Here is a 23,493-nt window from a genome sequence, read left to right as displayed (position 1 = left end):
TGCCTTTAACCCCAGCGCTTGGGAGGCAGAGGCCATTCTGGTTTATATATTGAGTTCTAGGATAGTCAGGAGCTACATACAAAGACCTAGCTAGGTGTGGTGGACTCACACCTCTAATCCCAGCACTCGGGAGACAGAGGCAGGCAGATCTCGATCTCTGTGAGTTCAAGGCCAGCCTGATCTGCAAAGTCCAGGACAGCCAGAGCTATTACACAGAGAAACCCTGTCTTAAAGAACCAAAAATAAAATAAAATTCAAAGCCAACCTAGACAATTTATCCAGACTCTGTCTCAAAAAGAGATGACTGAAGGTACTGGTCAGTGCTAAAGTCTCTCGGTGGCTGAAGCTCTTATTGTACACCTACATAACGGTAAACAAGAAATACAAGTCTATTGATGGTAATAAGAACATTTAATTGGTGCAGACGTGTAATCCTAGCATTAAGAGAGGCAGGAAAATCCCCTGATTTTGAGGCTACCTTATTTCAAAAGGCCGAATAAAGAACCTGTGAGGTATGTGCATCGCTTTGCAGTTAAAACAGGAGCGCTATTCCAAAATAATGTGATCGCCACCCAATTCATGTTTCCACCCCCTCTTGTTAACTGTCAACTGTTAGGGCTTTGCCAATGGAACCCAAAATGTCGGCCTCCGAAAGCCAATAGCCAACCCTGTCACGTGACACTCCCCGTCCTAGCTTTCTAGATCATTGCATCAGCCTAGCCCAGGAGTCTTCCCAGAAACCGGCTTGGTAGCGCATTTGCGCTCCAGGTGATTGGCATGGGAGCAGACCAATAATATCTGTGGAGGACGAGGCGTACGGGGGCACTGCTCATCAGAGCCCTCTGATTGGGTGGTGAGGTTCGAGTCTGGCGCCGGTTGTGGCGGGTGGGTACTGCTGTGTGTCTGCGCATCTGAGTGAGCAGGTAACTAGGGGCGTCTGGCGGTGGGCTCTGGGCGATGACCTGGGGGGATCCGGACCCTGAGGAAAAGCAAAAGAGCCTCTTACGGGAAGAGCCGGCGCTCGGAGTGGGAGGGGCATCCGCAGAAGCCTGCCGGGCGGTCCCACCCCTGGCCAAGGGAACTGGATCCAGGCACCGCAGGAGCACGAGCTCCAGAGTAGCCTTTGCTATTTTTTGGAGCGCTGAAAGCGCTGCGGCCTCGAGTAAGATTTGCAGAGGACCAAGCCCTTGGGAAGATCGCGGTTGCTGTCCAGCCTTCACCCAGAGCTAAGGGTTTGTCTCCTCTCATTTTAATCCCTTAGGGCGTTGCGGGGGGAGGGGGAGCGAGGCCTTAGATCACGGTGACCCAGATGGGTGGATCCACTCCGTTCGTTCTTTTTTAGGTTCTTACACCTTATGCCAGAGTAGCCTATGCTCTTCTCTAGCCCGGGCTGGCCTTGAACCAGCGGCAGTTCTGCCTCAGCATGTCAAATGCTGGGAGTACAGGAGTGAGCCACCACTCCTAACTCGATTCTTTTTGTTGTTTTTGAGAAAGGATTTCTCTGTGTAGCCTTGGCTGACCTGGACTCGCTATGTAGACCAGGCTGGCTTCGAACTCACAGAGATCCTCTTGAGTGCCGGGACCAAAGGCGTGCGCCACTGCCGGCCTGACTCTACTCTTAAAAACAAATAATAATAACGGAACAGTTGATGTGCTCAGGTTCACCCGAACGTGCATATTCAGCAATTTATCAAACGGTCTGTATTTCCTGGTGTGCTCTAAGTATGCTAATGCAGAGACTGTTATTTAAAGATTAGTAATTAATCGTGAGCATGTGTTTAACGGCCGCTGTACTAGATACTGAAAATATACTGTAATGGGGAGCTAAAACTAGCCGTGGTTCCTACCGAGATGTAACGTACACTGTGTTTGGGGGGGGGCATTAAATAGTCATGTAGAGGTGATTATTTGAGGCTAAGAGACAATAAAAGAGGGGGAACCTGGTGAAGAAAGGAAGGGTTTGCTTAAGTAAGTTTCTTTGCATTTGATCAAGTCTGAGTCATTAGGAAAAGAGGAAAGGAGTGTTGGCAGAATGCCTCGCTGGTCTGTGGAAGCATGTGACAAGGTCCTGTGGCTGAAGTCACCTTTTCAGGTCCCCAAGACTTCAAGGCCCTGGGTTTGGTCCCAAGCTTGCAAATAGAAACAAAAATAAAAATACTGAAGGCCTTCATAGCTCCTGCTGGGGCGGACTGCAGATTTCTTATGTGTGTTTAGGGAAGATCCAGCTGTTTTGTTTTGTTTTCCTTTGAGACAGGGTTTCTCTTGTAGTCCTGGCGGTCCTGGCCTCTTGCTCTGTAGACCTGGCTGGCCTGAAACTCACAGAGATCCTCCTGCCCCTGCCTCCCAAGTGCGAGTGCTGCCACTACAGGCTTGTGGCATGGAAGAAGAAGTTGTAATGTTGGAAACTTTATGTATTTAATTAGGTCAGGGTCTCTGATCTGGAACTCAGTTTTCCTTTCTCAGCCTTCTGAGCGCTAGGATTTTGCCTGGCTGCTTTGAACAGTCTTCAGTCTCTGCAGGGCTAATAGCCAACATATCAGATCCTAGTACACAACACTAGTTGTGTGTGTGTGTGTGTGTGTGTGTGTGTGTGTGTGTGGAGTGGTCTCCGTATAGAGGGTGCTGTCCATCTTGCTTTTCAGTACACAGTGTGTGTCCTTTACGTTGAATGAGTAAGCAGAGATGAGAAATTCAAGTGCCCCTTGGAGTGCAACTTTACCTCAGGTGCCTATTGAGAGAAACAGTTTTCTCTAGCAACCATGTCTTGTTATAAAGGGTAAATTCATTTTTGTAGCCATTGTTTAAGAGGCATTCGGAGGATGGGTGAAAAAAGAATGTGGTGCGACAAGATTTATGAAAACCTGACCTTGACTCCTTATCAAGAACAGCTCCCCCCCACGCTCCCACTTAGCCTGTTTTACTTTTTGCCGCTTTGGGGCTTCCTTCTGAGTGATACGTTAATTGAGTTGTAAGCATATCAGTTGGCGTTGGGGCCACCTCTGAGTCAGGATGTCTTGTGTGGGTTATCGTTAAAAACTCTGTGCTAATTGATGTTCATTAATGTTTTGATCATCACATGAGACCCTGGGACTGAACTCAGGCTAAAGTGATGCAGTCAAGGTTAGAGCTGGGTCTAGAATCCTAGAGACCCTTAGGTAATGTCATGAGTGAGAGAGCTCTCATTTTTCTATGCACCCAGTGTAGCACAGCACTACACCACAGGAGAGTGACTGGTACACTCACGGAAGCCTGGCACTCCCACACAGCCAGCCTTTCAGGGACATCACACACACACACACACACACACACACACACACACACACACACACACACACACACACACATACACACACATACACACACACAGTGGGGGGGGTTGGAGCTTGGAAGCTATAAAGTTGCCTCGTTTCTTCCTATTGCGTGCTCACTTTGAAACAATGTATTCCCTACCGCCGGCATCCCAGTTCCTTCTTATTGACCTCCTGGCTAGAACACAACCTTTTCCCAGCTAAGCAGAGGCTGGTACATTCTCGATACTTTAGGCTTATCCTAAACCAGGTGTCAACCCAAACCTAGCAGCTCTGGCTTTGGGGATATGATACTTTGTACAACGCTCTGCCTTTAGGGGAGACCTGAAAATACAAATGCCCTCAAGGACTCGGATTAGAACCAGGTCTCCTGGGCTAGAGAGATGGCTCAGTGGTTAAGAGCACTGTGTGCTCTTCCAGAGTTCAATTCCCAGCAACCACATGGTGGCTCATAACCATTTATAATGAGATCTGATGCCTTCTGTACACATGCAGTCGGAACATTGTATACATAGTAAATAAATAAATAAATCTAAAAAAAAAAAAAAAAAAAAAGAACTAGGTCTCCTGAGCCTTTCGCCCTTCCTCCCTCACTGGGACTGTAAAGATCCTGAGGTTCTTTATTGTTGTCTGATTCCCAGCAATGGAATATTTGTTTAATAAATGAAAGTGTGAATAAGAGACTTGCTTTGCTTGAGGTTGGCAGGGGGGGAGAATGGCTGGGGCCACTCTGCTGGTGCATCAAAAATCCCGCTTTGACAATGGCCGTAACCTGGGCCATTGCAACACACAGGTTTTACGGTCAAAAGAAGCCAAGCTGTGTCATTCTTTGACTTGGCTTGAGAGGCACCGAGTCTTGTGTAATGCCTACTCCTGTTAGTTTTATTTCCCCTGACTTCCCATCATTCCTTCTTTTGGTCAGTTCCTTGAGGTGACTTTCAAGATGGACTCCACTCTAACAGCAAGAGAAATCCGAGAGCGGTTTATCAACTTCTTCAAACAAAATGAGCACACGTACGTCCACTCTTCGGCCACCATCCCATTGGATGACCCCACTCTGCTCTTTGCCAACGCAGGCATGAACCAGGTAAAGCTATTCCTTCTCTCAGCCTGACTGACTGACAGCAGCAGTCAGTGGCTCTTGGGGTCAGGCAGAACCCCGGGGTCTGTCGCTCACCAGGTAAACATGTGTGACTTGAGGTGGCGAGCCTGAGCTTCTGAGATGAGGAACAATAACAGTGCTGCTTGTGGGTTATGCTTAGAAGTGAGTGCTGGGCCCAACGTGGTGGCGCACGCCTTTAATCCCAGCACTCGGGAGGCAGAGGCAAATGGATCACTGTGAGTTCGAGGCCAGCCTGGTCTACAAAGTGAGTCCAGGACAGTTAAGGCTACACAGAGAAACCCTGTCTTGAACAACCAAAGAAGACGAGGAGGAGGAGGAGGAGAGTGCTGGAACCACAGCATGAGCCACTGTGCCCAACACTTCTAGTAATTTTTTATAAGCATACCAGTCATCTTGGATTAGGGCACATCTAAGACCTTATTTAACCTCAAGCAGACTCTCTTCAAGGCCAGCCTGGTCTACAAAGCAAGTCCAGGACAACCAAGGCTACACAGAGAAACCCTGTCTCGAAAAACCAAACCAAAACAGAAAAAAACTCACAAAAACAAAAAACAGGCTCCCGCCCTCTAAAAAAAAATTTTTTTTTTCTTTTATAGCATTTGAGATCAAGAGTTCGATAGTCAGGGGTAATAGTCCAGGTGTGGTTGTGTAAGCTTTAATCCTAAGCAGCTGAGAGGCAGAGGCAGGTGGCTCAAGGCCATAGTGAGTTCCAGGACAGCTAGGGCTACGACAGAAGGAAAGAAAATCTAAAAGAACTTGAGACCAAACTAAGATGCATAGTAAGACCCAGTCTCAGAAAAATTTTTAAGTTTCTATATAAAATATGTGTGTGTGTGTGTATTGTATATATAAGCAAGCTCAAGGACAAATTTTTTTTTACCATTTCAAGAACCCCGGGCCAGACAAGCTGTAAATATGCTGCAGTTGCCTAGAAGCAAGTGGAGAAGAGAAGGGGGACTGGAAAGCCATGCTGCTTGTGTTAAGCTGGCATGGAGGTCAGTCAGCCTTGTGGCCGACAGGCAGGCAAAGGAGCTCTAGAGAAAGAGGTACGGAAGCCGAAAGTGTCCAAGACAGCGTGCTAGAGCAGAGACAGAAAGAAGAAAGGGAAATCCATACTTTTCTGAGTAATTGAAAGTGGGCAGATGTACAAAGGTACATGCCTATAACCCTGTAAGCTTTTAACTCTCCCCTGAAATTTTGTTTTAAAATTTTATTTTTTTTTCATCTTTTTATTGTCTCTTTTTCTGAGAAACAAAATATTGGACTGTTTTGGGGGCTTGGGAGATGGTTCAGCACTTAAGAGCACTGTCTGCTTGTCCAGAGGACCCAGGTTCAATTCCCAGCACCGACATGGTATCTTACAACCATCTGAAACTCCATTTCAAGGGGATTTGATACCCTCTTCTGGCAGGCACACATTTGGTATACAGATAAAATACCCATATATATTTTTAAAAAAATTTTTTTTAAGTTTGCCAGGGCCAGGTTTAGTGATACATGCCTTTAATCCCAACTCTTGAGAGGCAGAGGCAAGTGTATCTCTGAGTTCTAAGCCAGCCCAGTCTATTTAGTGAGTTCCAGGACAGCTAGGGCTATGCAGAGGGACTTTTTCTCAAAGCATACAAACAAACAAACAAAAAAGACAGGTGTAGTGGCATACACCTTTAACTCCAGTACTTGGGAGACTAAGGCAGGCAGATCTCTGAGTTCCAGGGCCAGGTGCTCACACGTACACATAAGGACAAGTGCTCACACATACACATAAGGACAGGTAGGGACATAAAACTCTTGCTGATCATGCCTTAAAGGCCCAGGTTCAACCCCCAGTAAGAAGGAAAGAAAAAAAAAACCCATTATATATATATAAAGGTGGTGCATGCCTGTAATCGCAGCACTTGGGAAGCAGAAGCAGGCAGATCTCTGAGTTTGAGGCCAACCTGGTCTACAGAGCGAGTTCCAGGACAGCCAAAGCTATACAGAAAAACCCCATCGCAAGGGGGGAAAAAGAGTGAAAAGAATTTTTATGGTTGGGGGTTCCCACAACATGAAGAACTGTAGTAAAGGGTCACAGCATTAGGAAGGTTAAGAACCACTGGTCTAAGATTTGGACCCACTTCCTGCTGGGTAATGGACACTTGGCATAACCTGCAGCCCTTTAAGAGTCATACTGTTGCCAGGCATGGTGGCACATGCCTTTAGTCCCAGCACTCAGGAGGCAGAGGCAGGTGGATCTCTGTGAGTTCAAGGCCAGCCTGGTCTACAAGGAGAGTCCAGACAGCCAGGGCTGTTAACACAGAGAAACTCTGTCTCAAAAAACAAAAAACAAAAACAGAAAAAGAAAAGAAAAAAAAAAAGTGAGAAAGGGAGAAAGAGAGAGAGAGTCAAACTTTTCTATTTTTTTCAGTTCAAGCCCATCTTCCTAAACACAATTGACCCATCTCACCCTATGGCAAAGCTGAGCAGAGCTGCAAATACCCAGAAATGCATCAGAGCTGGGGGCAAACACAATGACCTTGATGACGTGGGCAAAGACGTCTACCACCACACCTTTTTTGAAATGTTGGGTTCCTGGTCTTTTGGAGATTACTTCAAGGTAAGCTCAACATAGAATTTTTTTTTTTAAGCCCAAAGTTCATTTCTACAAAAAGGACATGAGTTCTTAAGTTTGATTGTTTTAAAACATGAAATTAAAAAAAACAAAAAATAAAATAAAAACATGAAATATAAGGGCTGGAGAGTTGGCTCAGTGGTTAAGAGCACTGTCTGCTCTTCCAAAGGTCCCGGGTTCAATTCCCAGCACCTACATGGCATCTCACAACTGTCTGTAACTCTACGATCTTACACCCTTACACCAATGCACATAAATTAAAATTAAATAATAAAAATATTTTTAAAAACAAAACAAAACATGAAATATCAGCCAGGCGTGGGGCACACACAGGAGGCAGAAGTTGGTGTATCACTGTGAGTTAGAAGCCAGCCTGGTCTAAAAGTGACTCCAGGACAGCCAAAGCCACACAGAGAAACCTTGTCTCAAAAACCAAACAAACGGGAACAAAACAAAACAAATAATTCTGAGACTCCCAAGAAAGCATGAATGTTTGATGTTTCAGTCTCTGTTTCCTACATTGGTTGAACCTCTGGTTTATGATGAAGATGCTGTAATTTTGAATCCATGTCCTGCATCTCTCTTTTTGTAGGAATTGGCATGTAAGATGGCCCTGGAACTTCTCACCCAAGAGTTCGGCATTCCAGTTGAAAGACTCTATGTCACTTACTTCGGTGGGGATGAGGCAGCTGGTCTGGAGCCCGATCTGGAGTGTAGACAGATCTGGCAAAATTTAGGGTAAGAGAGGTCTGGAGTGGTGATTCAGTAGTTGAGAGCTCATTGCTGCTCTAGTAGAATTTAAAAAAAAAATCTTCAAATGGGGCAAAAGGGGGTGAGGGGGGGGCTGAGTGGCGATGAATGTAACCCACGATTGAGAGAGGTTCCTAAATTCAGGACGGTCAGGCACCCAATCCAGTCCTTCCCTCTTTACAGTGGGTTCCAAATACACACGTGGCCACTCAACTAGACCCCAGCTGCTTGGCAGCTAACTGGTAAATGTCAGTGTGAAGCCTGGGTTTGATGACACACTTATCGTCCCTGTACCCTGGAGGCAACTGTACGATTCTGAGTTCAGAGCTAGCTTTGGCTGCATAGCAGGACTCTGTCAAAAACAAAAATGTTTTCATTTTAAGTTTCGGGGGCTGGAGAGATGGCTCAGAGGTTGGGAGCACTGACTGCTCTTTCAGAGAGGTCCTGAGTTCAGTTCCCAGCAACCACATGGTGGCACACGACCATCTACAATGAGGTCTAATGCTCTCTTCTGTCATGCAGGTGTACATGCAGGCAGAGAATTGTATACATAATAAATAAATAAATCTTTATTTAAAGATGTAACTTTCAACAGGAACATGCCACATCTAAACCATGGTAGTCTCTTTTTGAAAACTGAAAGAACCTTTGTAGAGAAAACATTTGTGTCAGCTGTGTCATACACACTATTGATGCCAGCACTTGGGAGACAAAGGCAGCGTAATTCTGTGATTTGGCCAGCCAAGGCTAGCTAGTGAGTGCTTGTCTCAAAAAAAGGAAAAGAAAGGAAACATTTACTTAAATTCTGGTCATATTCGGAATAAGTATTTTACTGTATATATTCCTTTTTAGGCTTTATCTGTATCTTGACATATTTTTATTGGGTTATGAGCACCGCATGTGCGTATTTCATAGTATCACTTACTAGGAGCCATGTGACAGTATGGCCAGAGGGTGGGACTTCCTTATAAGGAATCATAGGGATCCTCTGTGTGGTAGAAGCAAGTCTCGGAAGGAGTCCTATTGACGGCTTCAAGTGGCTTTCCCTTCCTTGCCCTGTGCAGACTGGATGATGCCAGAATCCTCCCCGGCAACATGAAGGACAACTTCTGGGAGATGGGTGACACAGGCCCCTGTGGTCCCTGCAGTGAGATCCACTATGACCGGATTGGTGACAGGGACGCCGCACACCTTGTCAACCAGGATGACCCCAATGTGCTAGAGATCTGGAACCTTGTCTTTATCCAGTATAACAGGTAGAGTGGCCCCTGCTCCTTCCTGCTAAGAGCAGTTCCTTCTCTTTAGCCAATCCGAGGCAGTGAAATCAGCTGTCCCGGCTGTCTTCCGCAGCTGAAGGCTGTCTGGGAATTGTATTTTGGGGGACAGTGAGCAGCCCTAAGTTTCAAGTGCTCCTGCGATCTTGTGGTACTTCTTTACATTGTAATGCCAGGTTTCCATTCTGATCCTGGGACAGGAATGTACCTATTTAAAACACTAATCCTCGGGGGCTGGAGAGATGGCTCAGTGGTTAAGAGCACTGACTGCTTTTCCAGAGGTCCTGAGTTCAATTCCTAAGCAACCACATGGTGGCTCACAACCATCTATAATGTGATCTAATGTGCACTGTATACATAATAAATAAATAAATCTTTTCAAAAAGAAAAATAAATAAATAAAACACTATCTTATCTCATATAATGCCTTCCTGAGCCATTTGCCTTCTATTTAAGAATAAGGCTCTGGTTGCACTGGTGCATCCCTTTAATCCCAGCATTCAGGAGGCAGAGACAAGCTGATCTCTGTGAATTTGAGGCTAGCCTGGCCTACATAGTGAATTCCAAGACAGCCAGGGCTACGTAGAGAGACCCTGTCTCAACACCATCCCTTCCCCCCCCCAAATAGCAAATAAGGCAAGGGGGCTAGGTGTGTACCCACCCCTCTCTTCACAAACCAGAGGAATAGTAACAACTTTCAAACAGTGCTAAGTGGGTTTTAACCAATAGGTCCCAGAGAGGTAGCCTTTTAGGTGTCTGCTTCAATGTCCTCTTTGTGTCACACAGGGAAGCTGATGGCGTTCTGAAACCTCTTCCCAAGAAAAGCATTGACACGGGCATGGGCCTAGAGAGACTGGTGTCTGTGCTGCAGAACAAGATGTCTAACTACGACACTGACCTCTTTGTTCCTTACTTCGAAGCCATTCAGAAGGTACTGATCGTGTTGCAAACATGGACCCTTCTGTGGAGGTTTGCAGGATGGACTGCCACCATAGATGAATGGCCCTGTGCTTTGACAGCCCAGAGGACTTGCTGCCATCCACTGATGTCATTACTGTTAGCATAACCCCTCCTCTGAGTGAGGGCAGGCTCTGCCATTTGTCAGGGGTGGGGCCTGGCTTGAGGCTCGTTGCTCTCTCCACTGTCACTTTCCTGGATCCACATCTTCTCCTGGACTTCTTCATCCTCCAGGAGCCTGCTTAGGTACAGCAGCACGAGCAGGGCTGTCTCACCAGCCTCTCCCGCTCTTCACCGCAGGGTACAGGCGCCCGGCCATACACTGGGAAAGTCGGTGCTGAGGATGTAGATGGAATTGACATGGCCTACAGGGTCCTGGCTGACCATGCTCGCACCATCACCGTGGCACTGGCCGATGGCGGCCGGCCTGACAACACAGGACGGGGGTGAGTCAGTCACGCTGTGGGCAGGGTTTGGACTGATGAGCATGAGTTTTCTGCCTGTAGAGCTTAAAGCCCTGCTATGTTACAGTTTTGTTGTTGTCTTGTGTAGGGGGAGGGATCCCCTCCCTCACCTCTTCTTAAGAGCTAAAGTGAGTTTTCATTTATTTTAAGGCTACTACATTTAATAGTTTCCACTAAGTACTGAGGGGAGGCTGACACTAAAACTGTTGGGCAGGATCTGGGCAGGGTAGGGGTAGACAGTGCCTCGGCCCAGGACACTGCATTCCTCATGAGCTGGGCCTGGGAGCAAAAGGCCGATGTTGCTGTGCTTTGAGCAGTGTTTTAAAGGCGCTATCGTAGGACACTCCGCTGGAGATGTCTCGCAGCAGAATCTGAGGCCTGCCTCTTACAGGTACGTGCTGAGACGGATTCTCCGCAGAGCTGTCCGATATTCCCACGAGAAGCTGAATGCCAGCAGGGGCTTCTTTGCTACGTTAGTCGATGTGGTCGTGCAGTCCCTGGTACGTAGGACGTCCCTGCTTCCATCTTCTGTGCTAAAGCCACAGTCTAAGAGGGATAAGGTGGCGGTAACATGCTGCTAATGACAGTTTCCGAGAGAGATAATGGAGGTCAGTTATAGTGCTATATACTTTTTTTTAAAATTTACTTATATACCAGGCGGTAGTGGCACACGCCTTTAATCCCAGCACTCGGGAGGCAGAGGCAGGCGGATCACTGTGAGTTTGAGGCCAGCCTGGTCTACAAAGTGAGTCCAGGATAGTCAAGGCTACGCAGAGAAACTCTGTCTCAAAAAAACAAAAAAAATTATTTATTTATTTATTTTATGTATATAAGTGCTCTAGCTGCATATAGACCTGCACACCAGAAAAGGGCATAATAGGGTATAGATGGTTGTGAGCCAACGTGTGGTTGCTGGAAGTTGAACTCAGGACCTCTGGAAGAGCAGACAGTGCTTTCAACCACTGAGCCATCTCTCCAGCCCTGTGGTATATACACTTTTAACACAGGGCTTGAAAGATAGAGGTAGGTGAGTTTGAGGCCAACCTGATGTACATTTTGCAGGTTATAGGCTATCCAGGACTAAAATATATAGTGAATTCCCTTCTCAAAAAAGAGCGGAGCGGGTCATGAAATAGTCTCTGGCCTCACTAAACCTCTTTTGTCAGGGAGATGCATTTCCTGAGCTAAAGAAGGACCCAGATATGGTGAAGGACATCATAAATGAAGAAGAAGTGCAGTTTCTCAAGACTCTCAGCAGAGGGCGGCGCATCCTGGACCGAAAAATTCAGAGTTTAGGAGACTGCAAGACCATTCCTGGTGAGGCCTGCCTGCCTTCCTCCACAGATCTGAGAGTTCTGAGAAAGAGTGGTTTCCCACCTCTGCCAGGGTTGAAGGTGCCTTAATTAAACTGCTTTTGGTGTAAAGTAAGACTCAGAGCAAAATGATTATAAAAGAATTTACTGTGGTAAAATTACTCAAACAATACAGGTATGGAAAGGGAAATTTTTCTTTCTCTTAGTCCCTTACCCTTTCTCTCTTTTTCTGTCTCTTTCTCTCTCTCTGGGGTACCCTCCCCTTTTCCCTCTCTCCCCATGTTCTTAATAAACCTCATATAATTTTTTTAAATGAAATTTTTTTCCAAATACATTTCTCAGCAGTAAAACAATAAAACTGTTAGGAGTTGGCAAGATGGCCAATTGTGTAGTGACGTTTTTTGAGAATTCTGGAATTTTGGTTTCGCCTTTAATCCCAGTACTCAGGAGGCAGAGGCAGACGGATTGCTGTGAGTTCAAGGCCAGCCTGGTCTACAGAGCAACTCCATGACAGCCAAGGCTACACAGAGAGACCCTGTCTTGAAAAACCAAAGTAAATAAATAAATAAATAGCAAAAATACATTATAAGAATGTGCTTTTGTTTTAATATCAGGTGTAGGTATGTGGGCTGCTTTGGACTGTCCACATCAGTTGACCGATTTGCCTCGTGCTCTAGCAGAAGCGTGGCTTTGACAGCTGCAAATAGTTTCTGCTACTGTGTGATGTTTGGAATTCTGGGAATTTTTCCGAGGGTACATAAATTTGAGGGTCCCAAGAGGTAGGATCAGTGGTTGTTTGCTCATATAAGGAGGTTGTTTGCAGTTTGCTAGTAGTCATGGTCAAGAAAGAAACACAATTAAATTCCTCTTTTTCCTAATTCCTCTCTCCCCACTATCCTTTCTTTTCTATCTAGTCTTGGGAGGGGGGCCGTGGGAGGGAGGAAATAAAGAAAGAGTAGGAAAAAACCATAATGTCGCAAAGACCAGCTATCTATATAACTCTAATTTCAGCACTCTAAAGGCATCTCGGGGGGGAAAAATGAAGGAGAGAGAGAGAGAGAGAGAGAGAGAGAGAGAGAGAGAGAGAGAAGGAAATTTTTCAGGAGACCCTTCGTCCTTATAGCTCAGTCTTAAAAGATCTGACTTGCCTTAACTCTGGTCACTTCTGTCACTCCCAGTAGCCTCCTGGGAAGGCTTGGCGTGGGAAAGGAACTTTTTTCCACGTTGCTCTGACACAGTTCCTTTGTGCTCTCTAGGAGATACTGCATGGCTCCTCTACGACACTTACGGGTTCCCTGTGGATCTCACTGGATTGATTGCTGAGGAGAAGGGCCTGGTGGTAGATATGGATGGCTTTGAAGAAGAGCGGAAACTGGCACAGGTAAAGAGTGTGAAGTGAGGCCGGGTGTGGTGGAGCACGCCTGTAATCCCAGCACTCGAGAGGCAGAGGCAGGCGGGTCACTGAGTTCAAGGCCAGCCTGGCCCACAAAGCGACTCCAGGACAGCCAAGGCTACATAGAGAAACCCTATCTCAAAGAAAAACAAAAAAACAAAAAACAAAAGAATGTGAAGTGAGTTCTGAGCACCTCTCTTCCCATCTCACTAGCTCACTTCCCCCTCAGGACTGCTTTGTCTTTCTTGAGATACAGTGTAGCTTGACTCTTTTCCCCACCTCCACCCCGATGACAGTGGCTCTCACCTGGAGGCATCCTTTCTGGAACATTTTGCAATAATGTGTTAAAGGCATTTTTGGCTTTCACAACTAGGGAGAGATGTTCCTGTTCTTTTTAGAGATGCTCTTCAGTGTCCTGCCATGCAAGAGGACAGACCTCCCCAAAACCAAGGCTGCTCAAGCCCCAAATGCCAGTAGTGCTGAGATTAAAGAGCGCTGTTGGGTAGTTTCTCCTCAGCAGTAGTGTGGCAGGTCCGGGTTCTCTTTCCTCCTACGCTGAGATGACCCAGGTTTTTTCTCTGTTTTGACAGCTGAAGTCACAGGGCAAGGGAGCAGGAGGGGAGGACCTCATCATGTTGGACATTTACGCTATTGAAGAGCTCCGAGCAAAGGGTTTGGCGGCCACAGACGATTCTCCAAAGTATAACTACCACTCAGATGCCAGTGGTAACTATGGTATGCTGCCTTCTTCTCCTGAGCTATCTGCCTTTCGATTTGGGGGATTTAAAGAGACCCGTCTCAAGCGGCCCAGCGGGTTGTGCTGTATACCTTTATTCTCGCACGCACCCTTGGCTCGTGGTTTCCTTAACCGTTTTGAAATACAGGCACAGAAAAGTTGTTTTTTAAAAAGTCATAAGGAGGCCCCAGCTGCTCTTAAACCAGTTTCCCTTCATCATAACACCTTGCAGAAATAAGGCAGCCGGCCTTGAAACAGCCACAGTCGATGCTGAGTTCTGCGCAGGCGTAATAGGATCTGAAGAATCTAAATAAGCAGGTGGATCCTCAGTACCGGAGACTATTTCAGCTACAGGAGACAGAATCAGTTGCCTAGTCTCCCTAGCTGTGAAAGCCAAAAGTTCCTGTGTAAGGCCCAGAGTGAGCAACTGTGCAGTCTGTTCACATGCCGCAGCGTTAGCACCGAAAACCTGTATGCACCCTGGGAAGCCCTGAGTTTTAGAAGCCGGGACACTTAGTCACCCTGCCTAGCATTGGTTCAGGGTGCTCGTCCTTTTATAATGTCTAGTGGGCTGGTTTCCAAGATACAGTTAGACTATTAGGACCCAAGTGTTGAACAATAGAATTTAGCAAAAACCAAGAATATGTGATTGGAGCTAGGTATGGTGTTGCACGGTGTTAATCCCAACACTCAGGATGCAGAGGCAGGGGGATCTCTATAAGTTGGAGGCCATCGTGGTCTATATAGAGAATTCTAGACCCGCAAGGGCTACATATTAAGACTCCATCTCAAAAACAAAAACAGAAAGAAAAAAAAAAAAACAACAGCAAGAAACAAAACCCCCACAAAACAAAAGAATATATGACGGGCTGGGGAAGGTAGCTCAGTGACGCTTGTGCTGCTGTAACGCGTGGGTTCAGTCTCGGCACAGTAGGGAACATATATGTCACTAGTGTCACTGACCTGTCTTCCCCTGTTTCTGTTTCTGTTGAGCAGCGTTTGAGTGCACAGTGGCTACCGTGCTTGCTCTTCGTAGGGAAAAGATGTTTGTGGAAGAGGTGGTCACTGGCCAGGAGTGCGGCGTGGTACTGGACAAGACCTGTTTCTATGCCGAACAAGGAGGGCAGATCTACGATGAAGGCTACCTGGTGAAGGTTGACGACAGCAGTGAGGATGTAAGGCCAGGCCTCTTGTTATCTATAGAAGGCCAGGCATGGGGCTGGCTGGCTGCTTTTGCTCCTTTGCACTCTGGGCTTTGACTTGACAGATGTTTGACTTTTATTCTTTCCTTGGTATTTCTTCTGCAGCCAAGAGAGTTGCTTTTGGTTTTGTTTGTTTGTTTGTTTGTTTGTTTTGGTTTTTGGTTTTTTTGTTTTTTTTTTTGAGACAGGCTTTCTCTGTGTAGCCTTGGCTGTCCTGGACTCAGTTTGTAGACCAGGCTGGGCTCAAACTCAGAGAGATCCACCTGCCTCTGCCTCCCGAGTGCTGGGATTCAAGGCATGCGCCACCACACCCGGCAAAGGCTGCTTTTTATACCAGTTGCTGTCTCAGTTCTTAGGTATCTTTGGAAGGGGGATCCTCTGCAGCCAGGACGCAAATGCTAACCCTTGCTTCCTGCATGCGTCCTTATGAAAAAGGATCAGCAACTCTATTTTCACTTGCTGATTGGTTTTGTTTGTTGGCTTGTGAGGCAGGGTCTCACACTTACATCCCCAGTCAGTCTTGAACTCCCAGTGATCCTGCCTCAGCCTTCCCTGTGTAGGGAGTAGAGGTATGCATCACTGTGCCTGGCAGAGACCACACCTGAAGGACAAACAGTCATGTAGAAAGGTGAGCCTCTAGCATGCCCACTGTTGATTGGTCTCCTTCAGCAGCTGGTTCCTAGCAATAGGATAGGATCCATTTTGTAGGACTTAAAGATGTTCCTTGCTGAGGAAGGTAGCTCTGCTAGTAGAGCGCTTGCTTAGCATGCGCAAGGCCCTGGGTTCTATCCCAGCACCGTATGAACCTGGGAGCGGGGCTCTGCACCTGTAATCCCAGCACTTGAGAGAGAGAAAGTGGAAAGATTAAGAGTCACATTTACCCCAGGCTACCCAGGCCATTAAAGAGCAGTATGTGTGTCATCTAACGGTAGGGGTATATCTGTACATAAAGGGAGAATTGATGTATTTGGAATTTTTTATTTACTTGTTGGTGTCCTTGACTCTGCAGAAAACTGAGTTTACAGTGAAGAACACTCAGGTCCGAGGCGGGTATGTGCTGCACATAGGAACAATATATGGGAACCTGAAAGTGGGGGATCAAGTCCGGCTGTTCATTGACGAGGTAAGGTGCAGACGCGGGCCCACGTTTGATGTTTATTTATTTATTTGGGTGTTCAGAGAGAGTCTCTTGAATACTTTGAAGTTAAAGCTGGCCTGCTTGTACTACTTTGTCCAGCTCCCTATTTTAATATTTTTATTTATCTTTGGTGGTTTTTGTTTGTTTGTTTGTTTGTTTGGGGGGGAGACAAAGTCTATCTACAGAGCCCTGCCTGTCTTGAAACTCACTATATGGATCAGGCTGGCCACGAACTCACAGAGATCAGCCTGCCTCTGCCTCCTGAGTACTAGGATTAAAGGCAAACACTATCAAACCTGCCCATGTTTAATATTTATTTTAGCTCTGTGAACATGCCACAGCACACATGTGGAGGTCAAGGACAACTTGAGTCAGTTATTACCAAGTGGGTCCCAGGTATTAAACTCAGATTGTCAAGCTTGGTAGCAAGTGCCTTGACCCACTGAGATATTTTGTTGGTGCATTTTATAGATTTTGGTGCATGTTATAGATTCTACAGAATAAGCTAACACTCACGTCTATTTGGTCCCACATTAATCTTTTCTTTTGGCTTTTCGAGACAGGGTCTTTCTGTGTAGCCTTGGCTGTCCTAGATTCACTTTGTAGACCAGACTAGCCTCAAACTCACAGCGACTTGCCTGCCTCTGCCTCCCTGGTGATTAAAGGCATGCGCCACCACACCAGCTTCCAAGTTAATCTTTTCATAATTTTTATTTATTCTTTAACAATTTCATACATGTATATAATTTCTCTTGCTCCTATCCTTTGAAACACCCCCTCCTCCCCATGGATTGCTTTTCAAACTCCAAGAATTTTGTCAGGAGCTAAGGAGCTGCATTAAGAACTAGGAAGGCAGGTAACGTGTGGGCACGCTGCAGTCCTTGTTCTTGGGCTTACGCAGGAGGATCAAGAGTGTGAGGTCGGTGTGGCCCTAGGTTCTGTTGCACATGACAGAGCTCCAGAGTAATAGCTCAAGAGCAGGTGGCCATGTGTGTTTCATGTTATATAAATGTTACAGGGCCAGCTTCTCCTTGCCTGGTGCTCATTTCTAGATTTGCACAGGATTTGGTTTCATGGACCAAAAAAGTCATTTGTAAGGTCTGTTGTCCGGGCCAGGGGTTGGTGAGCTTCTTTTTGGAAAGAGCCAAGTGGCAGATAGTTTTGGCTTTTCAGGCCACACAATACCAGTCAGAGTTTCTCAGCTATGGCATGGTGCTGCATGTTTACTGCATGTAAACACATGAATGTAGTTGTGTTCCAATAACCCTGTTTACAAAACCCTATCAAAACCAACAACATGGGCGTGGTGGCTCGAGCCTCTAAACCCAGGAGGCAGAGGCAGGTGTTTGAGTTCCAGGCCAGCCCAGGCTACATAGTGAGACCCTGTCTCATAAAAAGCAAAAACCGAACAGACAAGTCAGGTGTGGCCCATTAGCCCCAGTTTGTTAGTAAACAAACTCTTTGCTGTAAACAGAGGAAGGAGCAGGGCATAGCCCTTAAAGGGTACCTCCCTTCTCACATCCTTGACCAGAACCTAGTTATACGCCCACTCTTACCTATAAGGAAAGCTGGGATAAACTGTTTTCACCCCAAGCAGCCTGGTTTTTGACAAAATTTTCTAGTACTTGGGCAGCCCTTTAGCATCCATCTCTGTCCCCTGCAGCCCCGGAGGAGGCCTGTCATGTGCAACCACACGGGGACACACATTCTGAACTTCGCCTTGCGCTCAGTTCTCGGGGAAGCCGACCAGAAAGGCTCCCTGGTTGCGCCTGATCGCCTTCGGTTTGACTTCACTGCCAAGGGAGCCATGTCCACCCAGCAGATCAAGAAGGCTGAGGAGATTGTCAATGCCATGATTGAGGCAGCTAAGGTATGCTCTGCCATGCCTGAGTCCTTGGGACATGAAGCGCACTCTTCCTACACCGTCACTGTTGTCATAGAGGCTCAGCAGTCCAGATGGTCCCACGCTGTTGTGCCCCGTGCTGACTTGTTCATAGTGACACTCAGTGCAGTGGTCCTCACTGCTTTTATAGCCTAAAGGCAGGCGGGAAGTCTTTGGTCTCCCACCTCCTTAATAACCAGTGTCTTTACTTTATATTTGGCTCGAAGTTTCACGAAAAGGTTAGAAATTCCTGTGTGGCCTTCTTTGCTTTAACATGGGATACTATTTCAGAAGGCTCAGGGTGTGTGCCAGACACACTGGGGTTACAACCTTAGAGCCTGGATGCAGGCCCATGTTCTCTCCAGGGCTGCTTCCTCACCTCAGAGATTTTTCCAGCTTTTTTCACCCCCCCTCCTTTTTACGACAGCCTGTCTACACCCAGGATTGTCCCTTGGCAGCAGCAAAAGCCATCCAGGGCCTTCGCGCTGTGTTTGACGAGACCTATCCCGACCCCGTGCGAGTCGTCTCCATTGGGGTCCCAGTGTCAGAGCTGCTGGATGACCCCTCTGGGCCTGCTGGCTCCCTCACTTCTGTGGAGTTCTGTGGAGGAACGTGAGTACTTGGTAGGGAGAGCAGTAGATGGGCTTGCCTGCCTTTGGCATCCCCCTTTGAAGATGTGAGACTGGACCAGGCCAAATGCCATCCCTTTGTTTGTTTGTTTGTTTATTATTTGCCATGCTTTGGATGGAACCCAAGGCCTTCCAGATGCTAAGCAAATGCTCTTGGCACGGTCCTCCGAAGCATCAGAATGTCATGTCCAGCTAATAACAGTGTTCCTGAGGTGGATAGTAGGGACTTCAGTAGTTTGAAGATAGTCTCGTTTGGTTTTCTTTTTTTTTTTTTTTTTTAAGATTTATTTATTATTATGTATACACTGCTCTATCTGCATGTACACTTGCACGCCAGAAGGGGGTGTCAGAACACATTATAGATGGTTGTGAGCCACCATGTGGTTGTTGGGAATTGAACTTATGACCTCTGGAAGAGCAGTCAGTGCTCTTAACTGCTGAGCCATCTCTCCAGCCCCTCATTTGGTTTTCATAACATCCTGGGAGGGAGACTTGTCCCCTTTCCATACGTGGGAGAACGGAGGCTCAGAGAAATGGTGTCTGGGCGACTGAGCAGTCTGAAGCCCTGGCTTCTGCGCTCTCGGCCCACCTTTCTTCCCCTTCTGCTCTCTCTCTGAACTGTGCTTATAAAGTCCCTTAAGAGTAAAAGGCTGCTGGGATGTGGTGGCAAATGCCTTTGTCCCAGCACTTGGGAGCAGAGGCTGGCAGATCTCTGAGTTCGGGGCCAGCCTGGTCTATATTGTGAGTTTGAGGCCAGCTACTGTTACTTAGAGAAACCCTGTCTCAGGGGGAGCAGAGGGGGGTGAGGGGGGAGATGGCTTTAACCTACCTTGAAGGCTTGCTTCATAGGGCAGAGGCATCTCACCCAGAGCTCCCCAGACTTCATCTTCTTCATAGCCTTTTATGTTCTATACTCCAGGCATCTACAGAATTCTAGTCACGCAGGCGCTTTCGTGATCGTGACTGAAGAAGCTATTGCCAAGGGTATCCGGAGGATTGTTGCTGTCACAGGTGCTGAGGCCCAGAAGGTAAGCCGGTCAGGCTGGCATATGGCCCTGCCTGTCAGAGGAAAGCTGTCACTGCACAAGGTTTTTAGCTGTCATGTTTATCAGTTGGGGCCAGTTAGATAGCTCAGTACATAAAGGAACTTGCCACAGGACTGACAACCTGAGGTTGTAGCCAGTGACCCACATAAAGTGTTAAGGAAAGAGCTAACTGCACACAGAGTTGTTCTCTGACTCCCACATGTATGCCAGGTACACCACACATCACACGTACACGCGCACACATCATAGATTCCAAAAGCAAACAGCATGAAGAACAAGTTACGTAAATCCTGCGCCTTCCTTCCAGCACAGGTGTGTGTGGAAGGGCGAGCCAAATTTTTCCTTTCCTTCTGTTTCATATGCCCTTCCCTCACCACATTTCCCACAGGTAGGTAGACCTAATGTGAGCAACCCGGCACCAAGGACAGTTACTCTGCCGTGGGAAAGCTAGCTTTGTGGTGGGCCCTGAGGAACGGCCATTTTACCGGGTGACAGGCGTCTGGTTCTTGAGTGCCTGCTTACCCTTGACCCTGAGTCACACAGTGCAGCTGTAGGAGTGTGTGGCAGCAGCACTCGCTTCCTGAAGAAACCCCTGCTGTTTACAGCTCTGCTTGCCTTCCTCCTAGGCCCTCAGGAAGGCAGAAACCTTGAAGAAATCTCTCTCTGCCTTGGAGGCCAAAGTGAAGGCCCAGACCGCACCCAACAAGGATGTGCAGAGGGAAATTGCGGACCTTGGTGAGGTAGGGATGGCCTCCTTCCGCTGCAGAGTCTGGTCATTCCTTCTCAGGCCTGAGGAGTAAGACCGTTCCTGTGCTTGAACTTTTTGTTCTTTTATTTGTGTGCTTTTTGTTTGCTTTGCTTTGCTTTTTAGAGTCAGGTTTTCCCTGTGTAGCCCTCACGGGAACTCACTCTCTGGACCAGGCTGGCCTTGAACCACTATACCTGGCCCCCCTGTGATAGGATTAAAGACTTGCACAACCACAGACAGCTTTGTTGTGCTTTTTGGAGACAGGGTCTTATTCTGTAGCCCAAGAGTAGCCTGGGAACACACTGTACAGCTCGGGCTGGCCTGAGGTTTGTAGCTGTCTCCTGTCCTCAGCATCTTTCTGCAAACATGAGACATATGCTGGGACGTGGAGGATGTGGATTGTTCTGTTTGTTTGACAAAGGATATCACTCTGGAACTCACGCTGCCCTTGAACTATGTGTAGCCAGAAGGCTGGTATTCCTTGGTATACTGAGCTTTCAGCAAGTCTTTGTAGGCTGTCTTCCCAGCCTGATAAGGACCAGGTCTCCACATGAGGGCTAAGCCAGCTTTATATTACCACTTTCTCTCCAGCCCTGCTGTGACAGCTCCTGTATTGATACAGTAATAGAACCAGCAGATACCTTTGTAATTTTCTCTGTTTTATCAGACACTGGCCATGGGCGACTTTAGTTCAAAAACAGAAGGGTGGGTAGAACGGGCTTGAATTTCACCCTACCTCCTAGTAGCCCAGACCCAGGTGGTCTTCTGTTCTGGTTCTAGGCCCTAGCCACTGCAGTCATCCCCCAGTGGCAGAAAGATGAGCAACGGGAGACTTTGAAATCCCTGAAGAAGGTCATGGATGACCTAGACCGGGCCAGCAAAGCCGATGTCCAGAAGAGAGTGAGTCGTGGCAGTGCCGGCAGCGGGAAGAGCGCCCAGGGGTTTTCCTGGGCAGAGGCTGACGGGTTTAGAGTCCGTGCCCTTCGCCTAAGCCTTTCTCCTGGGCCTCCTGTAGGTACTAGAGAAGACAAAGCAGCTGATTGACAGCAACCCCAACCAGCCCCTGGTCATCCTAGAGATGGAGAGTGGCGCCTCAGCCAAGGCAAGCAGAGGCGAGGGCCAGGGCTGCCCTACTTGTCCGGTGTGTGTGTGTGTGTGTGTGTGTGTGTGTGTGTGTGTGTGTGTGTCCGTGCGCGCGCTGAGCTGAGCTGAGCTGTGGAGAGATCTGGTGGCCTGACTAAGAATGAGCTCCCTGGGGTAGGAGGCAGACCTCAGCCACAGTGTGGGCAAGGTCCTGCCTTTGGTCTTCGAAGGGCTCCTGGGAAATGGGGTGGTGCTCTGAGGGGTAGAGTCCCAGACTTCCTTGTAGAAAGCAAGGCCCCTGTCCCAATGCCATGACCTGACGTGAGGTTCTACCCACAGGCCCTGAATGAAGCTTTGAAACTTTTCAAGACCCATTCTCCTCAGACGTCTGCAATGCTGTTCACAGTGGACAATGAGGCCGGCAAGATCACGTGCTTGTGTCAGGTTCCCCAGGTTAGAACTTCTTAAGCGTCACTCTGAATAGAGCCTGCACGCCTCTACGCTAGTGGGAAGCAGTCTGTAGCTTCTCAAAGAGAGGCGCTTTGCAGCGTTTGCCAAGACTGTGTTTGTGTGTGTGCAGCCCTCAAGAGAAACTGCGTGTTTATCGTTTGTCGCTTCCTTCAGGGCTTTCTTGTTGGTGGGTGTACTCACCACTGGCTGACGCCTGCCTTTGCTTTTTGTCCTTAACCGCAGTGGCCATAGCTGCTCTCTTGTACCAGCTGTAATTAGTCTTGGCCCCTGGTAGCATCACCCAGGATACGAATGGGTTTTGGTGGCGCCTGTCCATTCCCTACCTCAGTCCCATCTTCTGTTCTGACTACCACTTCCCCTTCCTGTCTTCTAGAATGCAGCCAACCAGGGCCTAAAAGCCAGCGAGTGGGTGCAGCAGGTTTCAGGCCTGATGGACGGTAAAGGTGGTGGCAAGGATGTGTCTGCCCAGGCCACGGGCAAGAACGTGGGCTGCCTTCAGGAAGCACTGCAGCTGGCCACGTCCTTTGCCCAGCTCCGCCTGGGAGCTGTGAAGAACTAAGGGGAGGGAAGCCCTCACTGGGAAGCATTTCCTCCTCCTCAACCAGAAGTGTCAGCGTGCAGGAGTCCAGCCAGGAGCTCTCCTACACCAAGACCTTGGGACCTCTCAGCAGCCCTATCCGTCCTGATCCAGCAGGACCTGGAACATCCCCAGAGCAGCCTATCAGCCATTGTTGCTTTCCATTACTGCTCTGAGCCGTACCTGACAGTACCACGTGTCTAGAATCGCCACCCAGGAATGCTATTGAACATCGCAAGCTTGTCTAGATAAGGCCACTCTGCCAACCCGAGGCTTCTGAGTCTGCAGGCAGGAAGCCTTTTCACTGCAGAAAATAAAAGGACCACGTGCAATACGTGATGGTACCATGCGTTTACTTCTCCCCCTGAGGTGGACCCTGGCGCCCTGCAAATCTGCAGAATACAAGCTGCAGTTCCAGCAGTTTTTGATTGACGTCACCACAGAATACAGCCCCAGAGCCCTGAACTTAAGGACTGGCAAGTAGGATAGCAGAATGGATGGGCTGAAGTTGAGGCATTCAATAGAAGGGGGCGGGGCGGGGATTTCTACTGAATTGCTTCAAGTGTTTAGTCTCTTGGGACAACTTCTTAATATCTTGGGCCATGCATTCCCTTCTCTGCCTCCCTTTGAAGCTGCCGATGAGGTCAGACACCTAATATAGGAGCTATGAGCATGCAGGTATCTCCCAGAAACTGCCCATCCCTGTTTCATTACCCTAAGGTAGGTTCAAGACCCGGGCCAGGCCCTATAATCAATTTGTCCGAATCTATAAATTGCAGGGTCTAGAGACA

At 47.8% G+C, this 23,493-nt stretch overlaps 1 protein-coding gene across 2 annotated transcripts; it reads left to right on the top strand.

The window, feature by feature from the left end:
• The first annotated feature begins 840 nt into the window (after window positions 1-840).
• AARS1 (alanyl-tRNA synthetase 1) lies at window positions 841-23,036 on the top strand. Of its 2 annotated transcripts, none has more exons than XM_084756659.1 (21): window positions 841-923; window positions 4,231-4,395; window positions 6,836-7,024; window positions 7,632-7,777; window positions 8,854-9,045; window positions 9,850-9,994; window positions 10,321-10,466; window positions 10,876-10,984; window positions 11,651-11,801; window positions 13,054-13,178; window positions 13,781-13,925; window positions 14,923-15,101; window positions 16,138-16,251; window positions 17,930-18,136; window positions 18,576-18,760; window positions 19,697-19,805; window positions 20,450-20,563; window positions 21,352-21,471; window positions 21,587-21,673; window positions 21,994-22,107; window positions 22,499-23,036. In XM_084756659.1, exons 2-21 carry the CDS (start codon window positions 4,252-4,254, stop codon window positions 22,682-22,684), a joined length of 2,907 nt encoding a protein of 968 aa, XP_084612785.1. In that variant the 5' UTR covers window positions 841-923; window positions 4,231-4,251; the 3' UTR covers window positions 22,685-23,036. The 2 variants fall into 2 exon arrangements, with proteins under 2 accessions (XP_084612785.1, XP_084612784.1); XM_084756658.1 differs by lacking the exon at window positions 841-923 and adding an exon at window positions 939-1,232.
• Window positions 23,037-23,493: the final 457 nt, after the last annotated feature.

Source organism: Acomys minous (genome assembly GCF_964271855.1).
Source record: "Acomys minous genome assembly, chromosome: 14".
Classification (NCBI taxonomy): domain Eukaryota; kingdom Metazoa; phylum Chordata; class Mammalia; order Rodentia; family Muridae; genus Acomys; species Acomys minous.
Note: the sequence above shows the minus strand (reverse complement) of the source record. Positions and strands in the feature narration are given on the sequence as shown.